Source organism: Pan paniscus, chromosome 9, assembly GCF_029289425.2.
Source record: "Pan paniscus chromosome 9, NHGRI_mPanPan1-v2.0_pri, whole genome shotgun sequence".
Lineage (NCBI taxonomy): Eukaryota > Metazoa > Chordata > Mammalia > Primates > Hominidae > Pan > Pan paniscus.
This window is the reverse complement of record NC_073258.2, coordinates 63,130,393-63,152,009: the sequence shown is the minus strand read 5'-3', so window position 1 is coordinate 63,152,009 and position 21,617 is coordinate 63,130,393. Positions and strand designations below refer to the sequence as shown.

At 59.8% G+C, this 21,617-nt stretch overlaps 1 protein-coding gene across 5 annotated transcripts; it reads left to right on the top strand.

Moving 5' to 3' along the window:
- Positions 1-387: 387 nt before the first annotated feature.
- On the top strand, positions 388-20,776 carry RAB3IL1 (RAB3A interacting protein like 1). 5 transcript variants are annotated; one of them, XM_034932771.3, is made up of 11 exons: positions 388-690; positions 9,763-10,015; positions 10,409-10,504; positions 10,599-10,676; positions 11,385-11,603; positions 12,545-12,688; positions 13,199-13,327; positions 13,423-13,535; positions 15,537-15,636; positions 18,696-18,762; positions 19,720-20,776. In XM_034932771.3, the coding sequence occupies exons 1-11, from the start codon at positions 680-682 to the stop codon at positions 19,797-19,799; spliced, it is 1,290 nt and encodes a 429-aa protein (XP_034788662.3). In that variant the 5' UTR covers positions 388-679; the 3' UTR covers positions 19,800-20,776. The 5 variants fall into 5 exon arrangements, with proteins under 5 accessions (XP_034788662.3, XP_034788661.3, XP_063464579.1 ...); XM_034932770.3 differs by having other exon boundaries at positions 392-690; positions 19,717-20,776; XM_063608509.1 differs by lacking the exon at positions 12,545-12,688 and having other exon boundaries at positions 396-690.
- Positions 20,777-21,617: the final 841 nt, after the last annotated feature.

Here is a 21,617-nt window from a genome sequence, read left to right as displayed (position 1 = left end):
AGAAGTGGAAACTCCTTCGGGATAAGAGAGTAGGACTCAGAAAACTTGTTTCGGGTTTGTCCCCTCCCCTTCCCAGCAGGCAGGATGTTGCACAGGGACAGGCACTAAGCAGACAGCCTAGGGAAGGAGTGCCGGGTGAGGAGGGGGGAGGGTGTCTGCTGGCCTTAAGTGACAATCTGTGTGAGAATCGAAAAAGCTGAGAGCTCGGGAGCCATTGTAGGTTCTTGAGCAGGGGTGGCCCAAAGTGGGTGGTGCGGAGGGCGACTGGAGAGGAGGAGTCAGCTGGGGAGTCTGAGCGCGGCGCGGCCCGCGGGATGTTGGGGGCCGGGTTCCCTCCCAGCGCCGCGGTCTCCCTGTCCCGGCGCGGCGGGCCGGGTGGGGCCGGGCCTTGGGAGCGCGCGCCGGATCCCAGCGCCGGGCCGGCGGAGGGGCGGGGCCGGGCACGTGTCCTCGGGCCGCCCCCCACTCCGCCACGTGACCCGCCCAGGGCAGGGTCGGGGCTGGGCTGGGGGCCGCGAGCCCAGGCGGCTGAGACCTACTGACCGGCCGCGGGCAGGGCTGACAGGCGGTGGGGCGGCTCGGCCCCTGGCGGAGTCGGCGGCGGGCGGGGACGCGGCGCTGGGAGGACGCGGCGGCGGAGGCGCTGGGAACGGACGCCTGGGCGCCCCGAGGCGCCGGGATGTGGAGCGGGTAGGTCCGCGCGCGCTCGCGGTCCCGCGCTGGGTCTGGGCCGCGGCCGCCTCCCGGGACGGGAGGATTTCGGGGGTCCCCGCCGGGTCTGCGCCGCCACCCGGAGGTGCTGTGCGCCCCCGCCCTGCCTGCAGGCGAGCCGACTCGCAGCCAGGAGACTCCGGGGGAGGGGTCGGGGGTGTCTCTCGGGGTGCAGGGTGCGAAGGGTGGGCAGCCGACCGTCCCGGGGTGACAGCGTCAACTCCTCTTAGCTCATCAGGAGCGCAAGTGAGAAGAGTCGGGGTGTGGGGAAGAGTGTGCACGACTCTGGGGCATGCACCTAGAGGAAGGACCCCCAGCCCACCCTCCCAACCTGTCCCTCAACCCCTTCGCTGGATGAACTCTTGGAAAGCAGTGTAGCTGGGAAAGAGGGACTGGGTCTTTGCCAGGGTGGCTCCCAAGTTGAGGGCAGAACCTCCTTGTGGGGCTCTCGAAGTACGGAGGCTCTCAGAGGTGTGGAGTGGGAAGGAACCCCCCCCGCCCCGCAGCCTGGAGTGGGGTAGCACAGACTCTGGGTCCTGGATTAGTGGCCCCAGTGGCTGTGTCTGTTCAGGCCACTGGTTCTCAGGGGCAGTTGCAGTTCCTGGCCCATCTGATGTGGGACCCCTGCCCTGTATGTGCAGAAAGGTTGTGGTGTTTTTGTGGAGTTGGGCAAACACTTCCTCTGCCCCGTGGCCGGGAAAGACCAGGTCCTGGAGGAAATGTGGCCAGAATGGGGGACAGGTTGTACTCCTGTGCCCCCTGGGCCAGATGAGTGGTCCCAGGAGAGGGCTACTGCCCAGCTACAGCTGGGGAGTGAGGGAAGCCCCCCTGGAAAGGCAGGCAGGATCCACTTCACTCCATGGCACCTAGCAAAGGTTGAGCTGCGATGCTAGGGGAGGGATGGCCTTTCATCCCCAGCAGGGGGTGTGGAGAGAGTGGGCTCCTGTTAGGGTAGGGGTGAGGTGTGGAGAGGCTTGGGACTTTTTTTTTTTTTTTTTTTTTTTGAGACAGAGTCTTGCTCTGTCACCCAGGCTGGAGTGCAGTGGCGAGATCTCAGCTCACTGCAACCTCCGCTGCCTGAGTACAAGCAATTCGCCTGTCTCAGCCTCCTGAGTAGCTGGGACTACAGGCACACACCACCACACCCGGCTAATTTTTGTATTTTTAGTAGAGACGGGGTTTCACAATATTGATCAGGCTGGTCTCGAACTCCTGACCTCAGGTGATCCACCAGCCTCAGCCTCCCAAAGTGCTAGGATTACAGGCTTTTACCACCACGCCCTGCCCTAAGACTTGAGACCCTTTTTTTTTTTTTTTTGAGACAGAGTCTCACTCTGTCGCCCAGGCTGGAGTGCAGTGGCGCGGCTCAGTGCAAGCTCCACCTCCCAGGTTCACACCATTCTCCTGCCTTAGCTTCCCGAGTAGCTGGGACTACAGGCGCCCGCCACCACGCCCAGCTAATTTTTTTGTGTTTTTAGTAGAGACAGGGTTTCACCATGTTAGCAAGGATGGTCTCGATCTCCTGACCTTGTGATCCGCCCGCCTCAGCCTCCCAAAGTGCTGGGATTACAGGTGTGAGCCACTGCACCCGGCCTGGGCTTGAGACTCTTAAAGGGAGAGAGTTGAAGGCCACTAGTGTATTTGTTGGCATTGTGCTTGGAGGAAGGAGGCTGGCTTAGGAGAAAGTGCTTGAGGTGGGTTTGTGGTACCTGGAGAGGTTAGGGCAGTCCTGCCCGGGGTGAATTGTGTTTGGGGAGCAGCCTCGTCTGCCGGAAGCCTGTGTCTTGTGCCGGCTGGGTGGACTCAGGCAACACAGCCCCTGAGTTAGTTGCTGTGTGACCTTGAGAGTGTGGACTTCCTTCTCTGGGCCTCTAGGTAAAATAAATGGTTTCTGGGGTGGGAGTGATCGCAGGTCAGAGAATGTCCTTCCCTGGAGGCACCCAGGCCAAGGCCAGACACAGCTGAGAGCCACCAGTAGATGGATGGTTGCTTCAAGCAGAGTCAGAGAGCCTTATATCCTGGGCAGGGACCCCTCCCCACCATCCAGCCCCCCTGCCATATTCCCAGCAACACTCTGGATGAGCCAGCTGCCAGGCTGACCCCCACAGAATCCTCAGTATGGCTCACTTCCTGCATGCACCCCTGCACCCCCACACCCCCAGGGGCCTAGCTGGGTGCTGAGCTCATATCATAATGGGTGCTTCATAAATGCAGATGGAAAGGATGAGGGGCAGTGAGAAGCTGGCGGAAGGGGTGAGGCAGAGCTTGGGGGTTACCTTGAGCTCTGTATTTTTATGGCCCCCCATTTGGGTGAGGAAACAGGGATTTAGAGTCAGGGGCCAAGCTGCCAGCCTCCACTGGGTGCCTGGTGTCCTAGGAGCTCACCCAGACCCCAGCAGCAGTTGGGAGGGGTCCTGTTCAGAGTCATACTTGCCAGGTTACTCTGACCAAGTCTGATGACAGCTCTGGCAGGTGTATATTTGGGACTGTTGATCTTAGAACAGGAGGAGCCGGGATTAGGAGTCGGTGACCCCGGCGGGGCCGGTGATGTTTCTGGGCTTCGTTTCCTCACCTGTGAAATGAACTGAGATCTTTCTCTTGGTGGCTGTGCTTTGTTAATGGCCAGGTCCTGGTCATGGCCCCAGCCCTGGGCTACTCTTCTCGGGTGGGCGGCAGTGGCTGAACTCTGCCACAGCCTGGGTGGGTCCTCTTCTTTGGGACTCCTGAGCCTGGGCCCTGAACTCCAAACCCAGAGGCAGCTCCAGTCTGACTTTAGGTGCCCCTCCAAACTGGGCTGTCCCCCTTCCGATTCCCCACAGTTTCACACATTCATAGTTTTGGGTGCCAAGCCTGCTCCAAGGTGACGAGGTGAGGACAGCGTCTTGAGTACTTCTGTATCTAACATGGTGCTGGACACTTGGGACTTGGTCAGCAGAAGCCAGCGTTCAAGTTTCTGCATGACACTGTTCCAGCCCCCTGGTCTCAGTTTCCCCAGAGACGGGGCTCATCATACCTGTGGCTAGAGAGGGCCAGGCATTGATGGATGGCCCAGGAATGAGATGAGACCACTCCAACCTCCCAGGGGTTGGGGAGCATGTTTTTGCAGCAGGCAGGGCTGTAGGGGCCATCAACTGGCTGTGTGATCCTGAGCAAGTCACTTCACTGCCCTGGGCCTTGGCTATTCTAAGGGCATGGATCTGTGGGCTCCTGCCTGTAAGGCCCAAGTCACAGGGGACTAGAGGCCATGAGACAAGAGTCTGAAGTATGGCCCGAGGGCTCCAGGTCAGGCACGCAGGCCTCTTCATTGGGAAGGGGTTGTATAACCCTCACTGTTGCTGCTCCCTGGAAGCCCTCCGTGATCTAACTGCCTACCCTACCCCTCAACAGGTGGAGATCTTTCCTGCTGTTCTTTAATCAGGACATGGGTGTCGGGGGCAGACATCCTCATTAGAATCCTGCTTGTCCTAGACCCTCCAAGCTCTGCACATGATTTATGCCCAATAGGTCTTGGGAAATGAGGTAGCGGGAGGGAGATGCAAATCAAAATAGGATGTGGTAAGAAGGGGGCTGCCTGGTCGTGCAGATTGGATGGATCACGGCTGGTGGGGTGCCTGGCACATAATGGGTGCTCAGTATACACACTAGCTATTGGAGGTCTTCGGTGTCAATTCTTGGACTGAATGGGCAGGGTCGCCACAGGCACATTTGAGGATGTACTGCGTGCCCAGCCCTGTAGAAGAGGAGTGAGATGCGCCCCCTCCTAGGCCCTGTGCTGGCTCCCATGGAGAGACAGGGCTGGATTCCCCCGCCAGGGCTGGGCTGGACTGGCCTGGTGGCCTGGGGCTATGGCCGGCGGAGGCGTGGCCTGACTCACCTGCTTTAGGTGTTCTGATCTGCTTCCCATCCCCAGCTGTTCCTGACCTTCTCCCCCACTCCTCCTCCATGGTCTCTACTAGGACGTGCTGTTGTGCCCTTCTCCCTACTCTGGCTCCCCTTCCCCTGTGGCCCAGGCCCACCTTGGTTCCCACCTGTCCCTTTGTCCCCTCCTTGACTTGAGCTCATTGGATCCTGGCCCAACTCAGTGAGACTCATGACGATCTCTTTCATCCCCGGGTCCCAGACACTCTTCGGCTCTGGCGTCCAACACTCTCGTCCTTTCTGGCTCTCAAGCCCTTGCCCTCTCTGACAGCCCCTCATCCAGGCTCAGGCTGCAGCTGCTCCCCCAAACCAGTGCCACTCGACAGCGTCACCCCATCCTGCCTGTTCCCCCTCAGCTGCCTACGGGACGTGCCACTTCCCAGATGCCTCAGCCACCCACTTTCCTGTCCCTGAAAGACCCCCTCCCAGTTCCTCACTCCCAGCATGGGTACCGCTGTTCTCAGCTTTCACCTTTTCCTTAGTTTTGAATTATCTTAATTATTGTTATTGCTTTTTCCTGCCCCCCCATCCAGCCCCTGTTCCTCCCACAATTCCCCCTTCCCATCTTTGTTTCTGTGTGTCCCCTCTGCTGTCCCCTCTTAGCCCAGGTCCTGCCTGGCTGTACAGCATTCTTGGGTGGCACCTCCAGTACTTGGGCGCTGTCTCAGACTTCCTCAAACCCCATCTGCCTCTTGCCTCACTTCTCCAAAACCGCCATTCATCCCCTTTCCTCTGGGTGACAGGCCACGTGATGCGCTATGCCTGTACTCTGTGTTCAGTTCCCATCCTGCCACTTCCTTGCTGTGTATTCTGGCCAGGTCACCATCCCTCTCTGAACCTCAGGGGCCTCATCTGGAAACCAGGTGGAGGAGCGCATCTCCCTGCAATTGTCCCGAGCTTCCAGGCCATGACACCTGTGGAGTGGTGGGCTGGCGTGGATGTGGCCTAGCGCTTGGGAACCTGACATGCTTGTGGGTTTGGGGCTGAAGACTTGGCCGCTCTCTAGGGGAGCCAAGCTTTGCTGGGCTTGCAGGCTGGCCTGAGAGCTGGCCCACCAACCCTTTCCTGGGACTCCCTTGGTCCCTGGATGTTAATCACATGGCTGTGAGCCTCCGTCCCCTCAGCGTCACCGCACAGGCTGAGCCTGAGTCTGAACAGGCCCCTGTGCCAAGGCACCGCCCCGGGGAGCCAGGCCCTGGGTCGGGGTTTCTGCAGCCTCCCCAGAGGCCTGGGCCCTGGCAGGCCGCTGAGTAGTCCCAGTGTGCCCTCCCAGCCGTCTCCTTCGTCCAGTTTCAGAACCACCCTTGCTGTCCCCTCCCCTGCTTATTGAATGAATCCGTTGTGCCCATGACCAACAGGGGTCTTTAGTTCCAGGAGGTAACTGGACAGGGTCATCTTGGGCACTGGTTGGGGAATAGGCTGGTCTGGCCACTGGCCAGGCCCTGCTGGCTTGGGGACACTGAGAGACCGAGGGCCACGGAGTCTAGGTCTCCTTCTTATTTTGTGGGTCGGGGCAAGAGCCCTGCTGGCCCTCCTAGGGTGGGCCTGGTGGGGTGAGGATTGTGGTTACTGCATTTTCTTTTGGTTGTGTGTTTCCTGGGGAAGTGACCCGTGGGGCCTTTCCTGTATGAACTGCCCGGGCCTCTCGGCAGTGGGAGCTGGCTTTGGGATGGGGGATGTTGGCTGGCTGCCCCATCTACCTCTGACCTTGACTCCTACCCTCTGAACAGGCTCCTTTCCAGAGGCATCTGTGGCTCATCTCAGATGCTGGGCTCTGTTTCTGCAGGGAACGGGGACTGAGGAGGTTTGTACAGAGAGCGGTGGACCCGGACTGAGGAGGGTAGGGACGCTGGGCAGCAGAACATTAAGTGGTCCCTGCTTGCCCCACGACTGAGTTCACCGCTGACTTGGGTGTTCACAGCCAGGTTTTCAGGCCTCTGGTCTGGGAGGCTGAAGTGTGTGTGAGATTGGAGATTCTGGCTTGGGCTGGACCCGAGGAGCCCAGGGTCCCTTCTTTGAAATTTCTGAGTCTCAGGAGTGGGCCTTGCAGCCTGGAAATGAGGAGGAAGAGGGTCTGCAGATTCTGGCTACCCTCCAAGGGCAGGTCAGGCCCTTCTTCCCTCCTGCTCCTGCCACCTTTGGCGTTGGGGAGTTGGTGGCTACTGGGTGGTCCCACTGTTCCCATGTTCCCACACTTCTTGCCATTGGGATTTGGCCTTGGGCTCTTCTACTGGGGGTGATGGGAAGGATGTCACAGACTCTGTCACAGGCCTCCTGGACCACTGTTTCCTCTGGCTACAAAATTGGGCCCTGTCCCCACTCTGCCCCACAAGGCAAAAATGAGAGCCTGTTGGGAAAATGGTGAGGTCAGCCAGCCACACCTCCAGCATATGTGCTTGGGACCAGCAGGAGAGAGAGTTAGTCTTTCACTGTGGCCCAGAGGCCCAGACCACACTGGTGGATGAAGCTCGGCCCCCATGGGAGGGCCGGCAGCCTGGTTCTCCTCGGTCAGGGCATAGGCAATTGCAAGAGTCCTCTGTCCTGTCCTGTGCTGTCACCTCTTGCCCTTGGCCTGCAGTGAGCAGCCCTCAGCCCAGCCTGAGTGACTATGGCCATCCTGTCCTACCTGAGGACTTGGGCCGTGATGATTAAGGTGGGGACACATATCCATCACTCCATCAACAGTGTCTGTGCCAGACAGGGCTCTCAATACCCTTGTTCGGGGAAGTCTTCTTGGCAAGGGTCCACAGGCCTCCAGTTTAAGCTGTGGGACCCAGAGCCCAGGCAGGCTTCGTGAGTGTCTCAGCCAAACATGGCTGTGGATTGAACATGATTCACCCAGCACCAGGTCAGGACTGCTCTTAGAGCTCTTGATTCTTAGAGCACCTCCTGCAGGATTTCAGCTCCTATCCCTCAGGTGCAGAAGCAGGTTCAGAGAATTTCAGTAGCATTCTCAGGGGCTCATGTGTACCCCAGGTCAGAGGCCGACATGGACCCCAGGCTTGCCCCATCTGGCCTGTTCTCTCTGCCACAGCTCCCCCTGCCTAGGCCCTGCCTTCTGGAAAGGGGGTTTCTGGGCCTGCGCAGAGTCTGAGAAGCCAGTTCGGGCCAGAATTGGGTCAGATTTCCCTACTGCAGCCAAAGAGGAGCCTCCGAGTCTCCCTGGGCCCAGCAGCGCTTTATCTTGAAGCAGATGCACCGATTCCAACACTCACACTCCCCACCCACCTGCCCTTCCCCTGCAGCGGGGAAGCTTTGGGCCTGGGCTTGAAGACCTGGCCACCTGTCCCAGCACTGTCACTGACCAGCTGCGTGACCCCTGACAAGTCCCTTCACTCTGTGAGCCTCCGTCCCCTCATCTGTAGAATGGGACAATACCACGAGTGCTGTTGAGAGAGTTTTATGTTTGTTTGTTTGTTTTGAGACAGAGTTTCGCTCTGTCGTCCAGGCTGGAGTGCAGTGGCACAGTCTTGGCCCGGCTAATTTTTGTATTTTTAGCAGAGATGGGGTTTCACCATGTTGACCAGGCTGGTCTCGAACTCTTGACCTCAGGTGATCCACCTGCCTCAGCCTCCCAAAGTGCTGGGATTACAGGCATGAGCCACTGCGCCCAGCCGCTGTTGAGAGAATTTTAAAGGAGACAGCGTGGTCAGAGACCTGTGGAGAGTCTGGCAGAGTGAGTCCCCAGGGCACAGACCCCAGCCCAGGGCGCCGCCATAGCTCTCAGGCTGCGGGGGACCCTTGCCAGCAAGACTTCCCCAAACAGGAGTATTAGGAGAGAGCCCTGTCTGGCATAGACACTGTTGATGGAGTGATGGATATGTGTCCCCACCTTAGTCCTCAAGACCCACATCCCTGCCAGGCAGGACCCAGCCTGAGGAGCCTTGAGGCGACACTCTGGGCTGGTTCCAGAGCAGAGGGCAGGTGGGGCTGGGCAGCTGGACCGGGCTGTGTGAAGGGACTCATTGCTGGAAGTGGGCTCCTTGCTGGAGTCTCTGGGGGCCCATTTTCTGTGTGTTAACCAAGGGAGAAACTGAGGCTCAGGGGCTGCTTGGTGACCTTCCCAAGGTCCTGAGGACAGGGAGGGGAGACTGGTCCACAGACTTGCCTCTCACTCCTCCCTCTGCCTCAGCCGTCCTGAGTCCCACTTTCTCCTTGGCCTTGCATTCCCCCTCTGGTGCAGCCTCCCTGAGCCCCTCCCCCCAACTTCCCTCACTGATATCAGTGGCCCGCCCAGCCCCCCATCCCCAGCCCTGGTTGCTGCGGCTCAGAAGCTGCTGGCTCAGGAGCCTCCAGCTTTTGCTGAGTGAGCGAGTCCAGAGGTGCTGTCTTGGCACAAAACACCGCTGGCCGGGCCCTCGCCCTCCCTTCCCTCTCCAGGGTCCACTTTGGAGTGGAGAGTGTGGGTGGGGGGGGAATGAGGCCTCACACCACCTCCAGGGTCTTCAGCTTCAGGGAAGGGAGGGTCCTGAGGCCCAGAGAAGGGGGTGTTTGCCTGAGGTCACAAGGCAGGCCAGGGGAGAGCTGGGACTGCTCCCCACCAAGTCCAGGGGGACAGGAAGTGGGTCTGTCTTGTCCAAGCTGTTTGCAGAATCTTCCTGCCTCAGCCCTGCCTGCCCTGGCCTCATCCTTCCTCTCTGGTCCACCCTGAAAGGGGCAGAATTCGCATTAACTGTATCAGTGAAGGCAGCTCCTGCTTGAGTGCATCCGAGGTGCCAAGGTTTTACCCACACCTCCTCTGATCATTCAGTGACCTTTGAGGTAGGGCCATTGGAACAGGCTTCACTTAATACAAGTGGGACTCAACCCTGATGCATTTACAGTCACCTGTTAGACAAAGACGCTGACCACCTACTGTGTGCTGAGCACCTACTGCGTGTGCCAAACACAGCCCTCAGCCCTGGGCTGGAAGGGGTGGTTGACAAAGAGGAATAAGCCTCTTGCCCCAAGAGACTTTGTGCTTGGACATTTGCCCTTGTAACAACACTGATGATAGCTGGTAGGGTCCCAGTTTTCAGATGGAAAGGCTGAGGCTCAAGTGGCAGGCACATTGCCCTGGGGCGGTTTCTGGACTCAGCTCTCCAGGCCTCAGGACCCCACCCTGAACCTGCTGATACCTTTGTTTGTCTCCAGCCCACCCCAGCCAGACCAGGGCCTCCCGCCGTCCCTTGCAGCTGTCCCGGTCCCCTGGAAGAGCACGGACCCCTGCCAAGGCCACAGGGAGTCCCCAGGAGCCCTGGTGGAGACCTCTGCAGGGGAGGAGGCCCAAGGCCAGGAGGGCCCCGCAGCCGCCCAGCTGGACGTGTTGCGCCTGCGCAGCTCTTCCATGGAGATCCGAGAGAAGGGCTCCGAGTTCCTGAAGGAGGAGCTGCACAGAGCGCAGAAGGTGGGTGCCTGCAGCAGGCTGGGGGGTCTTCGGTGGGGAGAAGTCAGGTTGGGAGAGCTGTGGGCTCTCATCAGGTGCCCAGAGATGTGCCCGAGGGAGAGGGATGTGCCCTCACCGAGGCCAGCTGCTGGCCAGGCCTGTGCTGGGCGCACCGATGGTCACCCGTCTTGACTGCAAACGTGCCCTGAGCTCTGATGAACTGGCAGGCAGGGCTTCAGCTTCATGCTGTGGCTAAACGGAAAAAGCATCACAAACTGTCAGGCACCAGAGGAAATAAACTCTGAGCCCCACATAAAATGACGAGGGGATGGAGCCTGGTCCGGTGGGCCTGGTCCCTCCCGTGCCAGGCCTGGGGATGCTGAGGTGCTCAAGTGCCTGCCTCTTTTCCTCCAGGAGCTGAAGCTAAAGGACGAGGAATGTGAGCGGCTGTCCAAGGTGCGGGAGCAGCTAGAACAGGAGCTGGAAGAGCTGACGGCCAGCCTGTTTGAGGTACACCGGCTGGGTGCGGGAACAACTTGGGGAATGGGTCATCTGGGCGTCCGTTGGCTCCTCACCACTCATGCAGGGACTGCCTTCTTCCTAGGAAGCTCACAAGATGGTTCGAGAAGCCAACATGAAGCAGGCAGCATCAGAAAAGCAGCTGAAGGAGGCTCGGGGCAAGGTGAGGCCCGTCCCCGCCTGCCCAGGCCAGCCCAGGCACCCGCCCTGCCTCCCGGCTCAGCGAGCACTGAGCTTTGCTGCCCGAGTGGACGCTCACCTGGCCCGGTGGGGCCAGCAGGAATGGGTGAACCTAGGCCCAGGGAGGGAAGGGAAGGGTGGGGGTCTGAGATCACAGGGCCCAGTGCCCCGGGGCTCCATCAGTGATTCTGCTGCACGGCAGAGCCTTTTCTGGGATCGTGCTGGGGCTGGGAGGACCCTGTGATTATTGTACCTTCTTCCCTCTCCTCCCAGCCCCACTTTACAAAGCAGAAACCTCACTCAGTATGGCTGTCTGAGCCTGGGCAAGTCGCTTCCTCTCTCCAAGCCTGGTTGCCCATCTGCAAAATGTGAGGCCTGGGCCTTTCCTGGCGCCTGGGGGCGGTCCCAGAACTCTCATGGGAGGCCCAGCCAGCTCCCAGACACTTGTTCCTAACAGAATCCTGCTCACAGAGTGACCTTGGGCAGGCCATGTCGCCTCTGTGAGCCTCAGTTTCCCTATGTGTAAAATGAGTGTCTGGGTCTCTGCCTCAAAGGCTGTTCTGAGGGCGTCGGGTGGGACTAGGTGCCCGTCACTGCAGGGGTGCATTGTCCTGAGTTAGGCTGATAGGCGGTGGCAGCCAGGATGGCATCCAGTCTGGGTGAGGGTTGACAGCCATCCCATCCCATGCAGATCGACATGCTGCAGGCAGAGGTGACAGCCTTGAAGACGCTGGTCATCACGTCCACACCAGCCTCTCCCAACCGCGAGCTTCACCCCCAGCTGCTGAGCCCCACCAAGGCCGGGCCCCGAAAGGGCCACTCTCGCCACAAGAGCACCAGCAGCACCCTCTGCCCCGCCGTGTGTCCCGCTGCGGGACACACCCTCACCCCAGACAGAGAGGGCAAGGAGGTGAGGGTGGGAAGTGGGCTCTGGGCATGGGGAAGGGTGGCAGTGCCTGCGGTAGGCAGGGTCTGAGCCCAGTGAGGACCAGCCTGCCCCATGCTGTGTGACCTGGAGCCTGTCCTGCGCCTCTCTGGGATGTGAGGGCTGGGCAGGTCCTTTCTCTCCAACCTCCTGTGATCTGAGGCACTTGGCCTGCAGCCTCCAGGGTATACCATCTGGGGACCTGAGGCCCCCTCCCTGCCCCACTGACTCCAAGCAGTAGGTAGTGGTCTCTGCACCTGAGGCTGGCTTTGGCCCTGAGGATCTGGGGCCTCCACTGAGACACACACTTCCTTGGCCTTAAGAGGCCAAGCAGCAGCCACTGGGCCTCAGGGGAGAGGCTGCCTGGACCCCGTGTGGCCACAGCCTTGAGCCCCAGGACCACCTGGTGACAGCCCTGTGCTCAAGGGGTTTCTGGCGCCCTCTGACTGTGGGGCTGAGACAAGCGTGGCCTTTGGAGGGGTGTCTCCGTCCCACCTCAGCTGGCCACACCAGTTGCTGGGCCCAGGCTGGGCTGACACTCATGGTCATGGGTCTGTAGGCAAATGAGGCCACCTGTCAGCACCTCAGCTTTCTCACCTGATAAATGGGGCCTCCCGGGGCTGCTGGAGGAACCAGAGACAGGGACATCAAGAGCTGAGTTCAGGGCTGCACCCAGGTAGTGCCTCAGAGGGCTGTGGTGCCTTCAGCTTCCTGGGTCCCTGGCGCCAACCCACTCGACTCCATCCTGGCTTCCACCTCTGTCTCCAGGGCCTCCAGGGAAGACCAGCAGGCCCTCATCCACCTCCTGAGCTCTGAGCTTCTGAATGTACATTAACTTCTCCCCTTCCTCCTGTTCTGTCTCTGTGCACCTGTCTACCTGTCTGTCTGTCTGTCTGTCTGTCCGTCTGTCTGTCCATCCGGCCCAGCCCGGGCTGGCCCCGCTGCTCTCCCTGCTCCTCTGCGTGGTCCGCAGCAAGGTGGTTCACCTCACCTACGAGCCGGCCTGGCCGCTCCCACCTGGGGAGCCCCCAGCCCCTGCCTCCACTCCCTCTCCCTCCTTTTCCCGACAGGTAAATGGCTCCAAAGAGGGGCCTCCCACTTTGCCCCCTCCCAGCCTCCCTCATTCTGCATGTGGCCTGGAGCAGGCCAGCAGTCGCCTCTGAGGTGTGGGCCCAGGGCAGCCTGTGTGTGTCCCCTCCTGTGTGCACGTGCTTGTGTGTGCTTGTGTACCTGCTGGTACCTGTGGCCTCCTGCCAGTTGCTCTTTGACTTTTCCTCCTCAAGGAGGCAGTGAGGGTCTTCAGGACAAAGCCCTGCACCCCACTCTAAAATCCAGTAGCGCCAAGAAACTTAACACCGGCCTGGAAACAAAACTTTTAGTTCTAAATTCTTTGGTGCAAAGGGCAGAAGGGAGCTCTGCTGCTGCTGGACTTGGCTTCCCTGCACGGCTGCTGGGGATCGACCTGCTGGCTTGCTGGGCCTGCCCCACGTCCTCCCTCGCTCCCCTTCAGCTCAGCCTGCATCTTCTATGCTGGCCCCAGTACCCTGACCGCCCCCACCCTCGCTTGCCCTCCCCCACAGGTGGACACAATCCTGTTTGCAGAGTTCCAGGCCTGGAGGGAATCCCCCACCCTGGACAAGACCTGCCCCTTCCTGGAAAGGGTGTACCGGGAGGACGTGGGCCCCTGCCTGGACTTCACGATGCAGGAGGTGAGGCATGGCAGAGGCGGGGCCAGCTGGGGGACACACCCCTCCGCCAGGGCCCAGCCCCTTACCACCCTGCCTGCCGCCCTGGTCTGCCACAGCTCTCGGTGCTGGTACGGGCTGCCGTGGAGGACAACACGCTCACCATTGAGCCGGTGGCTTCGCAGACGCTGCCCACAGTGAAGGTGGCCGAGGTTGGCTGTAGCAGCACCAAGTAAGCTGAGGGTCTTAGCTCCTTCCTGCCCATGTGGGAAAGCCCTGCCAAGCCGTGTGTTCACTGTGCCGAGGGGTGGTCAGGATGCAGCAGCGCCGACAGGACAGGGACAGTTGCTGCCCCCACAGGGCAAGGAGGCAGTTTGGCAGGTTTCCTGTGGACCCCCAGGCTTTCCAGAGAGGCCGGGAGCTAGGGTCTGCCTCTTCCTGACTGGTCTGCTCTGTGCCCTCCCCTTCTTTTCTTGAACCATGATTATCAGTTGCTGGCTGTGCCCCTGCCAATAAATAACGCAGTAGCCCTGGCATTTGTCCTCCAGCTACTCACCTGGCATTGAGCAGGGGAGCAGCAGAACAAAATAGCCAGGGTGGAGCAAGGGGCAGAAATTGGGGAGGATTTTACCTTGGCAGCCAAGAGCCTGGCTGGGGATGGCTGGTGCCCTGGTGGGAGGCTCATGATGGAGAGGGAGCATTTGAGCCAGGTTTTGAAGGATGAATAGAAGTTTGCCAAGCAGGGAAGGGCATTTCAGGCAGAGGGAACGGAATGTGCAAAGGTGTGAGAAGCTGGAGTATTAACGGAAGCACCACTGGGGCATCTGGCTAAGCAGTGGGGGGACAGGGAATTGGGGTGGAGGCTGCAGAGGCTGTTGGGGCCAGAGTATAAAGAGCCTTCACAGGTTTGGGCTTTAACCCACCAGCCAGTGTGGCAAAAGTCATCAATAGGCCGGGTGCAGTGGCTCACACCTGTAATCCCAGCACTCTGGGAGGTTGAGGCGGGTGGATCACTTGAGGTCAGGAGTTTGAGACCAACCTGGCCAACATGGAGAAAACCCCATCTCTACTAAAGATATAAAAGTTAGCTGGGTGTGGTGGCACACGCCTGTAATCTCAGCTGCTCGGGAGGCTGAGTCAGGAGAATTGCTTGAGCCTGGGAGACGGAGGTTGTGGTGAGCTGAGATCGCACCACTGCACTCCAGTCTGGGTGACAGAGTGAGACCCTGTCTCAAAAAAAAAAAAAGTCATCAATAGCTGCCACCTGAAAAGAGGCTCTCCGGTCCATCAGAGAGTCCCAGTGAACCAGGAGGCAACAAATGCTCTGATAAGTCCGCAGCCAAGGAGCTTTTTAAACCTTCATTTATTTGGGATTCTCCCTATTTCTTGGGAATTAGGAAAGCAAGAGAGAAAGATGATGGGTTAGATGTGGGTTTTTGGAGGAGCCCTGGCTCTGATGTGGAGAAGAAAGAGAGCGATGAGGCAGAGAGCTGGCCAGAAGGAGCCAAGGGGATGCAGGCCAAAAGTCCTGCTGCTGTGCCCTGGCCTGGGGACTTGGTGACCAAGCAGAGGGTGAGGACGAGAGAGCCGAGCAGATGATGGCCAGTGAAGAGCAGGTTTGGGGAGTGGGGCCCAGATGGGGGTTGCTCAGGGCCTGTGGAGACCCTTCATGTGGGTGGCTGAAGATGCTGAGCGACGTCACGCAGGACTGGGGGGAGGAGAGAAGAGGGCATGGGAGAAGGCTCTTAGACGGGGTTGGTTGGCATGCGGCTGAGAACCATGGGGGTTAGTGGGGTCAGAAGGCCTGGATGGATGAAGCAGGGGGAGCTGCTGGGTGTTGGGAAGCGGGAGGCAGCCAGACCTCAACTCTGGTCTAGTTGGGGGAGGAGTGCCTGGTCTGAGTCCCCAGAAGTAGAGGGAGAGGCATATGCAGAGCCTGCAGAGGGTGGGACTTTGTACACCTGGCATGAGATTAACCAAGCTCTCTTGCCCAGTAGGGGCAAAACAAGGGTTCTAGGGGTACAGCTCAGCTTAGTTCGAGGTCTGTCCCAGGGATGGCTGGGGCCAGCTCCCTTCTCTGCCTGGCTCTGGGTTCCTTTGGAAGCCGGGTGGGGGAAGGGAGGCCTGCCCCTCCCCATGCATCCTCTCAGCTGCTGCATCTTCCCTGCATGCAGGGGTGAGGGAGAGGGGCAAGCCCCAGCCAGCCCCCGTGACCCATTTTGCTTTCCCCTAGCACATGTGCCCTGAGCGGGCTGACCCGCACCTGCCGCCACCGAATCCGGCTCGGGGACTCCAAAAGCCACTACTACATCTCGCCATCTTCCCGGGCCAGGGTGAGTCAGCCTTTGCAAGCGTTACTTGACTCCTTTGGGGCCACCTGGGTGCTGGGACACTGGGCCCTGGGCCTGGGAGTATGAATAGCACTACACCTTGATTTACTTATTTTATTTATTTATTTTTTGAGACAGAGTCTTTGTCACCCAGGCTGGAGTGCAGTGGCACAATCTCAGTTCACTGCAATGTCTGCCTCCCAGGCAGACATCAGCAATTCTCCTGCCTCAGCTTCCCAAGTAGCTGGGATTACAGGCATGTGCCACCACGCCCAGCTAATTTTGTATTTTTAGTAGAGATGGGGTTTCACCACGTTGGCCAGGCTGAACTCGAACTCCTGGCCTCAAGTGATCTGCCTGCCTCGGCCTCCCAAAGTGCTGGGATTATAGGTGTGAGCCACCACGCCCAGCCTTACATCTTGATTTACAGAGCAGGGTACAGGCTCAGAGAGGCGCAGAGACTGACTCGGGCCACACAGCCAAGCCAAGGGCAGTGGTTTGCTATTACGGTGTAACAAATTACTATCAACCTGGTAGCTTAAAATAGCGCAGTTCCCCATGTTGGAGTCTAAGCACTACTTACTTACTGGATTCTCTGCTCAGGGACTTGCAAGGTCGCAGTAAGCTGTCAGCAGACTGTGTTCCTTTCTGGAAGTCAGGGTCCTCCTCAAAACTCACATTGTTGGCAGCATTCAGTTCCTTGTGTTTGAAGGACTGAGGCCCCTGTTTTCTTGCTGGCTGCTGGCAAGGGGACACCCTCAGCTTCTAGAGGACACCCGCAGTCCCCTGCCACAGGGCCTTGTTGCACAGGGCAGCTGACTTCAGAGCCATCAGGAGGGCCACTCTCCAGTCGGCTGAGATGCAGCCTTATGTATGAAATGTCATGGGATGACATCGCCCCCCTCTGTCATTCAATGTCACCTAATCCAGGAGTGATGCTAGAGTTCCAGTTAGAGTGCGGGTCTCCTGACGCCCAGACTCAGGTGCTGGCCGAAGCTTTGGAAAAGGTTCAGCGGTGCGTCTGGTGCACCAGCCTTAAGTCGGCCTTGAGTGCCAAGGGGCCTCTAGGAATCCCAGCTCCCACCCTCCCCTGCCGAGTGACCCAGACCAGGACAGGGGTTCTCACCAAGCTGGGGATTGAGGACAGGGATTCCTCTTCCTCTGTCCCTCTGTTGACTCTTAAGAGGATTGAGGGGAACAAGAGAACATGTTTGGAAACACGTTTCCAGTGACACAGCTTGAGGAACCATCTCAGGCCTGCTGGAGGCTCCTTGCGGGGGAGCAGGTCTAAAGGGGACAAATGGTCCCTTTGCTGGCAGCAGACTATACTGTCCTTGACGGACTCCACAAGGCATCCGAGCGTGAGTCCTCCCAGCGGTGTGCTGAGCACCCATTTACCAAAAGGGAGGCTGAGCCTTGGCAAAGGAAAGGGGTGTGTTCAGGGCCACACAGCCGAGACCTGGGATCCTGGCTCTGAGTCCACTGCAGCCCCTACCCTGTGGATTTGTGCCCACTGAGCCTTGTTCAGTGGCCACTTATCTCCATCACCGCTTTCCAGGCCCAACCATGGCTCAACAGCAGGCCCCACAAAAGATGTTCCCGTGCTCAACAATGTCACCTCTAGTGCTTTAAGTCCCTGGCCTGGGTGTCCTGCTGCACTGGATGAAGCTGGGGGTGGGAGATGAGGTGAGGAGGGTCTGAAGTTTTAGGATGTGGTCCCTGCCCTGAAAGACCAAGACATGTGGAGTCGACAGGGAGAAGTGTTTTCTCCCTAGCACACTCCCTGGAGAGGGAAAGCCCCCTCCCTGCTACTCCCTGCTCATGAGCCTCTGTGGGCATCCACTGTCCCTGCTCCTGTCCTGAGCTCTGCCCTGCCCCACCCTCCTGCCGCAGCCTCTCCTCAACCCTCCCTGTGCAGCGGTGTCCCTGCCACGACGGGCTGGTTCCCCGACCTCGCCCCGCTCTCTCGCACCTCCCTATCTTTGCCAGGCCACCACCGTCCCGCCCCTCCCCGAAGCTTCTCCACTCCCCAGCCTGCGGGTGCCCCTCTCACTTGACGTCCCTCCCCAGGAGTGTTGGACATTCAGTAGGGGCTGTTGCGGGCGGGCACAGCCGCCGGCTACCTTCCACCCTGTCTTAGGCTGGGTTCCGAAGAGGCAGAGCCTCACCTGGAGATTGTGTGCAGCTCCCAGGAGAATGAGGGAAGGGACGGGGGAGTCCAGCCAGGATGTGGCCTTAGCTGCAGCCCAGCTTCAGCCCCATCCACCGGGCTCTTAGCAGAGTTGATTCCACCCTGAGGCAAGGGGACTGTCCTTTCTATCTCCACACAAGTCAGTCATTGGCTGAGGTCTACAGGAGGAGTGAGTACAGAGGGGGGCACCTCTGAGCCATTAGTGCCCCCACTCTCAGCAGCTGGGAGATGGGGCCCGGGCCTGGGAAGGGGCCCTGGGCCAGGCACCAACAGTGCCCTCTCCGTGGTGTGAGTCCTCATAGCAGTGTCTGAGCCAACACAGGGTCCCCGGGGCCTGGCATGGAGCAGGCCTGAGGCCCCAGGGGCCCCGGGCAGCCCAGGTGAGTGGCTTCTGACCCCCTTTCCTTTCCCAGTGTTATCAGTAGCACTGGACTGAGGCCTGGCTGGCCCAAAACTCCAGCATCTGGAGCAAGCCGGCCTGTGAGAGGGCGAGTGTAGACTCTGGGACAGCCTGCCCGGTTCATCTCACAGCTCTGCTGCATGCTGGCTCATTAGCTCCGCCATCTCCGTGATGGATGTCAGCGGCTTCCCCCAGGTGGCTCCGCTTTCCCCCATGTAAGATGGAATAATAAGCGCGTCTACTCCGTTCGCTGCAGGCGCTTGATGAAATGACTGCTGCTGCTGCTGCTATTACAGCAGGGCTAGTCATGCTGTTGTTGATTACTACTTGAAAGCCCAGTCCCAGCTGAGTCAGGGAGCACTGCCTGGCTCTGCAGGGTCCTGGGGCCTCCTGCTCTGGACTCAGATCCGCCTGTCAGGGGACCCCCAGCGTGGGGCTGGCAGGTCACACCGTCCCCACCTCTGCCCACAGATCACCGCAGTGTGCAACTTCTTCACCTACATCCGCTACATCCAGCAAGGCCTGGTGCGGCAGGACGGTGAGCGCCCCCTGGTGGCCGGTGCAGGGATGGCACACGGGAGTGGGGCTGGATGGGGAAGCGCCCTCTGGGCCCACCTGCCCCTAGCAGAGGCAAGACTCAGCTAGGAGGCTGGGGAGTGGGGAGGGTTGTGGTTTAGTAAAGCGTTCACAAACTTCCTGGGTGCTGAGCTCTGTACCTGAGTCCGTCCGGCTGGTCTTTCTCCTGTCCCCAAACCTCTCCCGGCCCCGCACAAGGGGGCCACCCCTGTGAATCTCTCCCTGGCCCTGGAGGTGGTGGCCACCTCCTCCTGGTCACCTGAACACAGGGTCACCCACCTCCAGCCTTTGCTCCCACTCCACTCCATGCTGGACAGGGCCTCCCTCCACCCCCTCCCCCCACAGCCCATTCTGCAAGGCCTGGCTCCCCGCTCCTCCACCAACCTTTGCTCGCTGCTGAGTCTTCTCCTGAACCAGTCTGGCCCGACCCTCTGAGTAAGGAGCTATCTCCTCTCCATCCTGGGGGTCAAGTCCTCTTGGAGGCCAAGGCCAAGGCATGCTGGGTGTTGACACCTGCTAGGTCCCCGGATGGCCGCTGTGGTCCCCGCCTCACTGCGCAGGGTCCTTGTGAGACCCCAGGGAGGCATCTGTGCCTTGTCTAATGTAGTTCCCAGGTCTGGACCACCGCTGTGGCGTGTGACAGCGTGTACCTGCGTGTCTGCGTCGGGCTGTGGGGGTGGCCGTCAGTGTGGTGCAAACAGATCCCTCGGGTGTGGTCGGCACTCAGCAGTTTCCAAGGCTCAAGAGTGGAGCCTCAGAGAGGTCCAGCCACTCGCTGAGGTCATCTGTTTTGGGGGCCGGGGACCCTAGGGTGCTGTGCCAGCTGCTCTGTCCAAAGCCACAGGAGGGGACCTGGCCATCTGCCCGAGGTGACCCTGAGCTGTCCCCGACCTGTTCACCCTCTCTCTGCCTGCAGCAGAGCCCATGTTCTGGGAGATCATGAGGCTGCGGAAGGAGATGTCACTGGCCAAGCTCGGCTTCTTCCCCCAGGAGGCTTAGGGCGCGGCCCAGGCCTGAAGGGGAGCTCTGAGACAGAGCAAACACCCACCCCAGAACAAGCCGACACACAGGGAGACGGGGGCCTGGAGCCAGCCCTGAGCCAGAGGCAGAATGGATGGACAGACAGGCCATGGAGGCAGCACTGAGCCAGCACCACACATCCATCCCGGGACAGACGGGCCTGGACTTCACGGCAAGACCCCCCTCTCTTCCCCACTGGGTTCTGCCACCACCAGGAGGATTTCAAGAAAGCACCAAAGACCAGGGAGCTTGGATCCATACTCGGGGGGCCTCAGCCCTTGGGAGGGGACACCTGAGGCAGCCAGCGCCCCCTCCCCAGTCCCCAGAACTGCCTGCAGGTGCCTTGTTGCTGGCTTGTTTTCAGAAAGGGACTGTTCTGGGTGGCTGGATCTCCAGGGTACCCTCCACCCCAGCTGCCAAGCCCTGGGCCAGCAGCACCCCCTTGTGGCCATCCTGTGCCTTGTTCCCGGTGGCCTCCCTATTGGACTACTAGGAGGGGCTGGCAGGGCCTCCATAGCACAGAACTGCCCCAAAGCCTTGTTAAGATGAGTCAAGACCCCTCCCCCGCTTCCTCCCTTCCTTTCCCCCTTCCTCCCTCCCCCTTCATAAAGGCCTCCCTTGTCACCTTCCCTCCCACCCCGTCTCAGCCCTGTGCTCCTGGAGGCCCTGCTCCCAAAACCGCTGGAAGGACTGGGGCACTTTCTCCCACAGTAGAACACAGACAGGGCTTCAGATCGCCCACGCCTGTTTTCAGCTGTGGGTGGCCATGCAGACATGCGCCCTGGCATGTGGGGCCTGGGTGGGCAGGCAGGACCTGGGCCCTCCCACACATCAGAGCCCACTCGGGACCAGCGTTCGGAACTCCCACCTGGACACATCCCTCACCACGTCCGGATTTCCTTCTTTGGATGGAATGTAACGCGATCTCTATTTAATAAAGGCAGGCTTTGTTGGTACAGGCTGGGTGGCCACGCGCCCTCACTCCTGCACCCTGGGGCTCTGGCCAAGGCTTGGGCATCTGAAGGAATGAAACCAAATCCTTTCCCTGCCCACCCTCGTGCTTGGGATTAAACCCAAATCCTGAAGCCACCCCACCTCCGCCATCACCACTTACTTGCTGTGGGGAGGACTATTTGAGTCCTCCCTTAGTATTCAGAGGGCTGTGGGTTACTGGGGGATGAGCCAGGCCTCCCTCTCCCCGTGGCTGGTGGCCTGCTGTTGGGAAGAACGGCACCAAGGCTGGCTCTCCCACTGCCTCACTGTGGCACCTTGGTCAGGTCCTCCCCTGGGTCTCCTTGCGTCCAGCAATGGTTACCTCCAGTCTCATAGAAGCCTGCAGCTCAGAGGCAAAGCATCGAGGCCACCTGTTGCTCAGTGGGACAGTGGCAGGATTGATTGGTGATGTCTGCTGGAAGCACAGGCGGGGACCATGGAAGCCCAGGTCTTAGACGAGCTCTCAGCAAGGGGCAGCCGTCACAGTTGGAAGAGGTGGGGGTGGCCAGGACCTCTGAGGACCCAGAGTGGGGCTGGGAAGGTGTCTTGTGGTGGCTGAGCCCCTCCCCACCTGTAGGGATGTGGGCCCAGGCCAATAGATGCCTTCTTGGGGTGGTGGAGAGCATAGCAGCTTCTGAGTCGGGTCAGTATCTACTGGGCTGGTGACACCTTGTGGGGACTTCCGTATTGGCCTGAGGCCTTGGTGCCACTCAGCTGGTAGGTCAGGCTAGCTGTGGACTGGCCAGGACCACAAGAAGCCCTCCACCCATGCTGGGGACACCTGTGCTTGAGCTGAGAATGTCC

What these genes read in the sequence shown, in the direction of transcription:
- RAB3IL1 (XM_034932770.3), top strand. An exon ending in AGCTGCACAGAGCGCAGAAG is followed by an intron (nt 10,016 to 10,408) that starts GTGGGTGCCTGC and finishes CTTTTCCTCCAG; the next exon opens with GAGCTGAAGCTAAAGGACGA. An exon ending in GTTGGCTGTAGCAGCACCAA is followed by an intron (nt 13,536 to 15,536) that starts GTAAGCTGAGGG and finishes GCTTTCCCCTAG; the next exon opens with CACATGTGCCCTGAGCGGGC.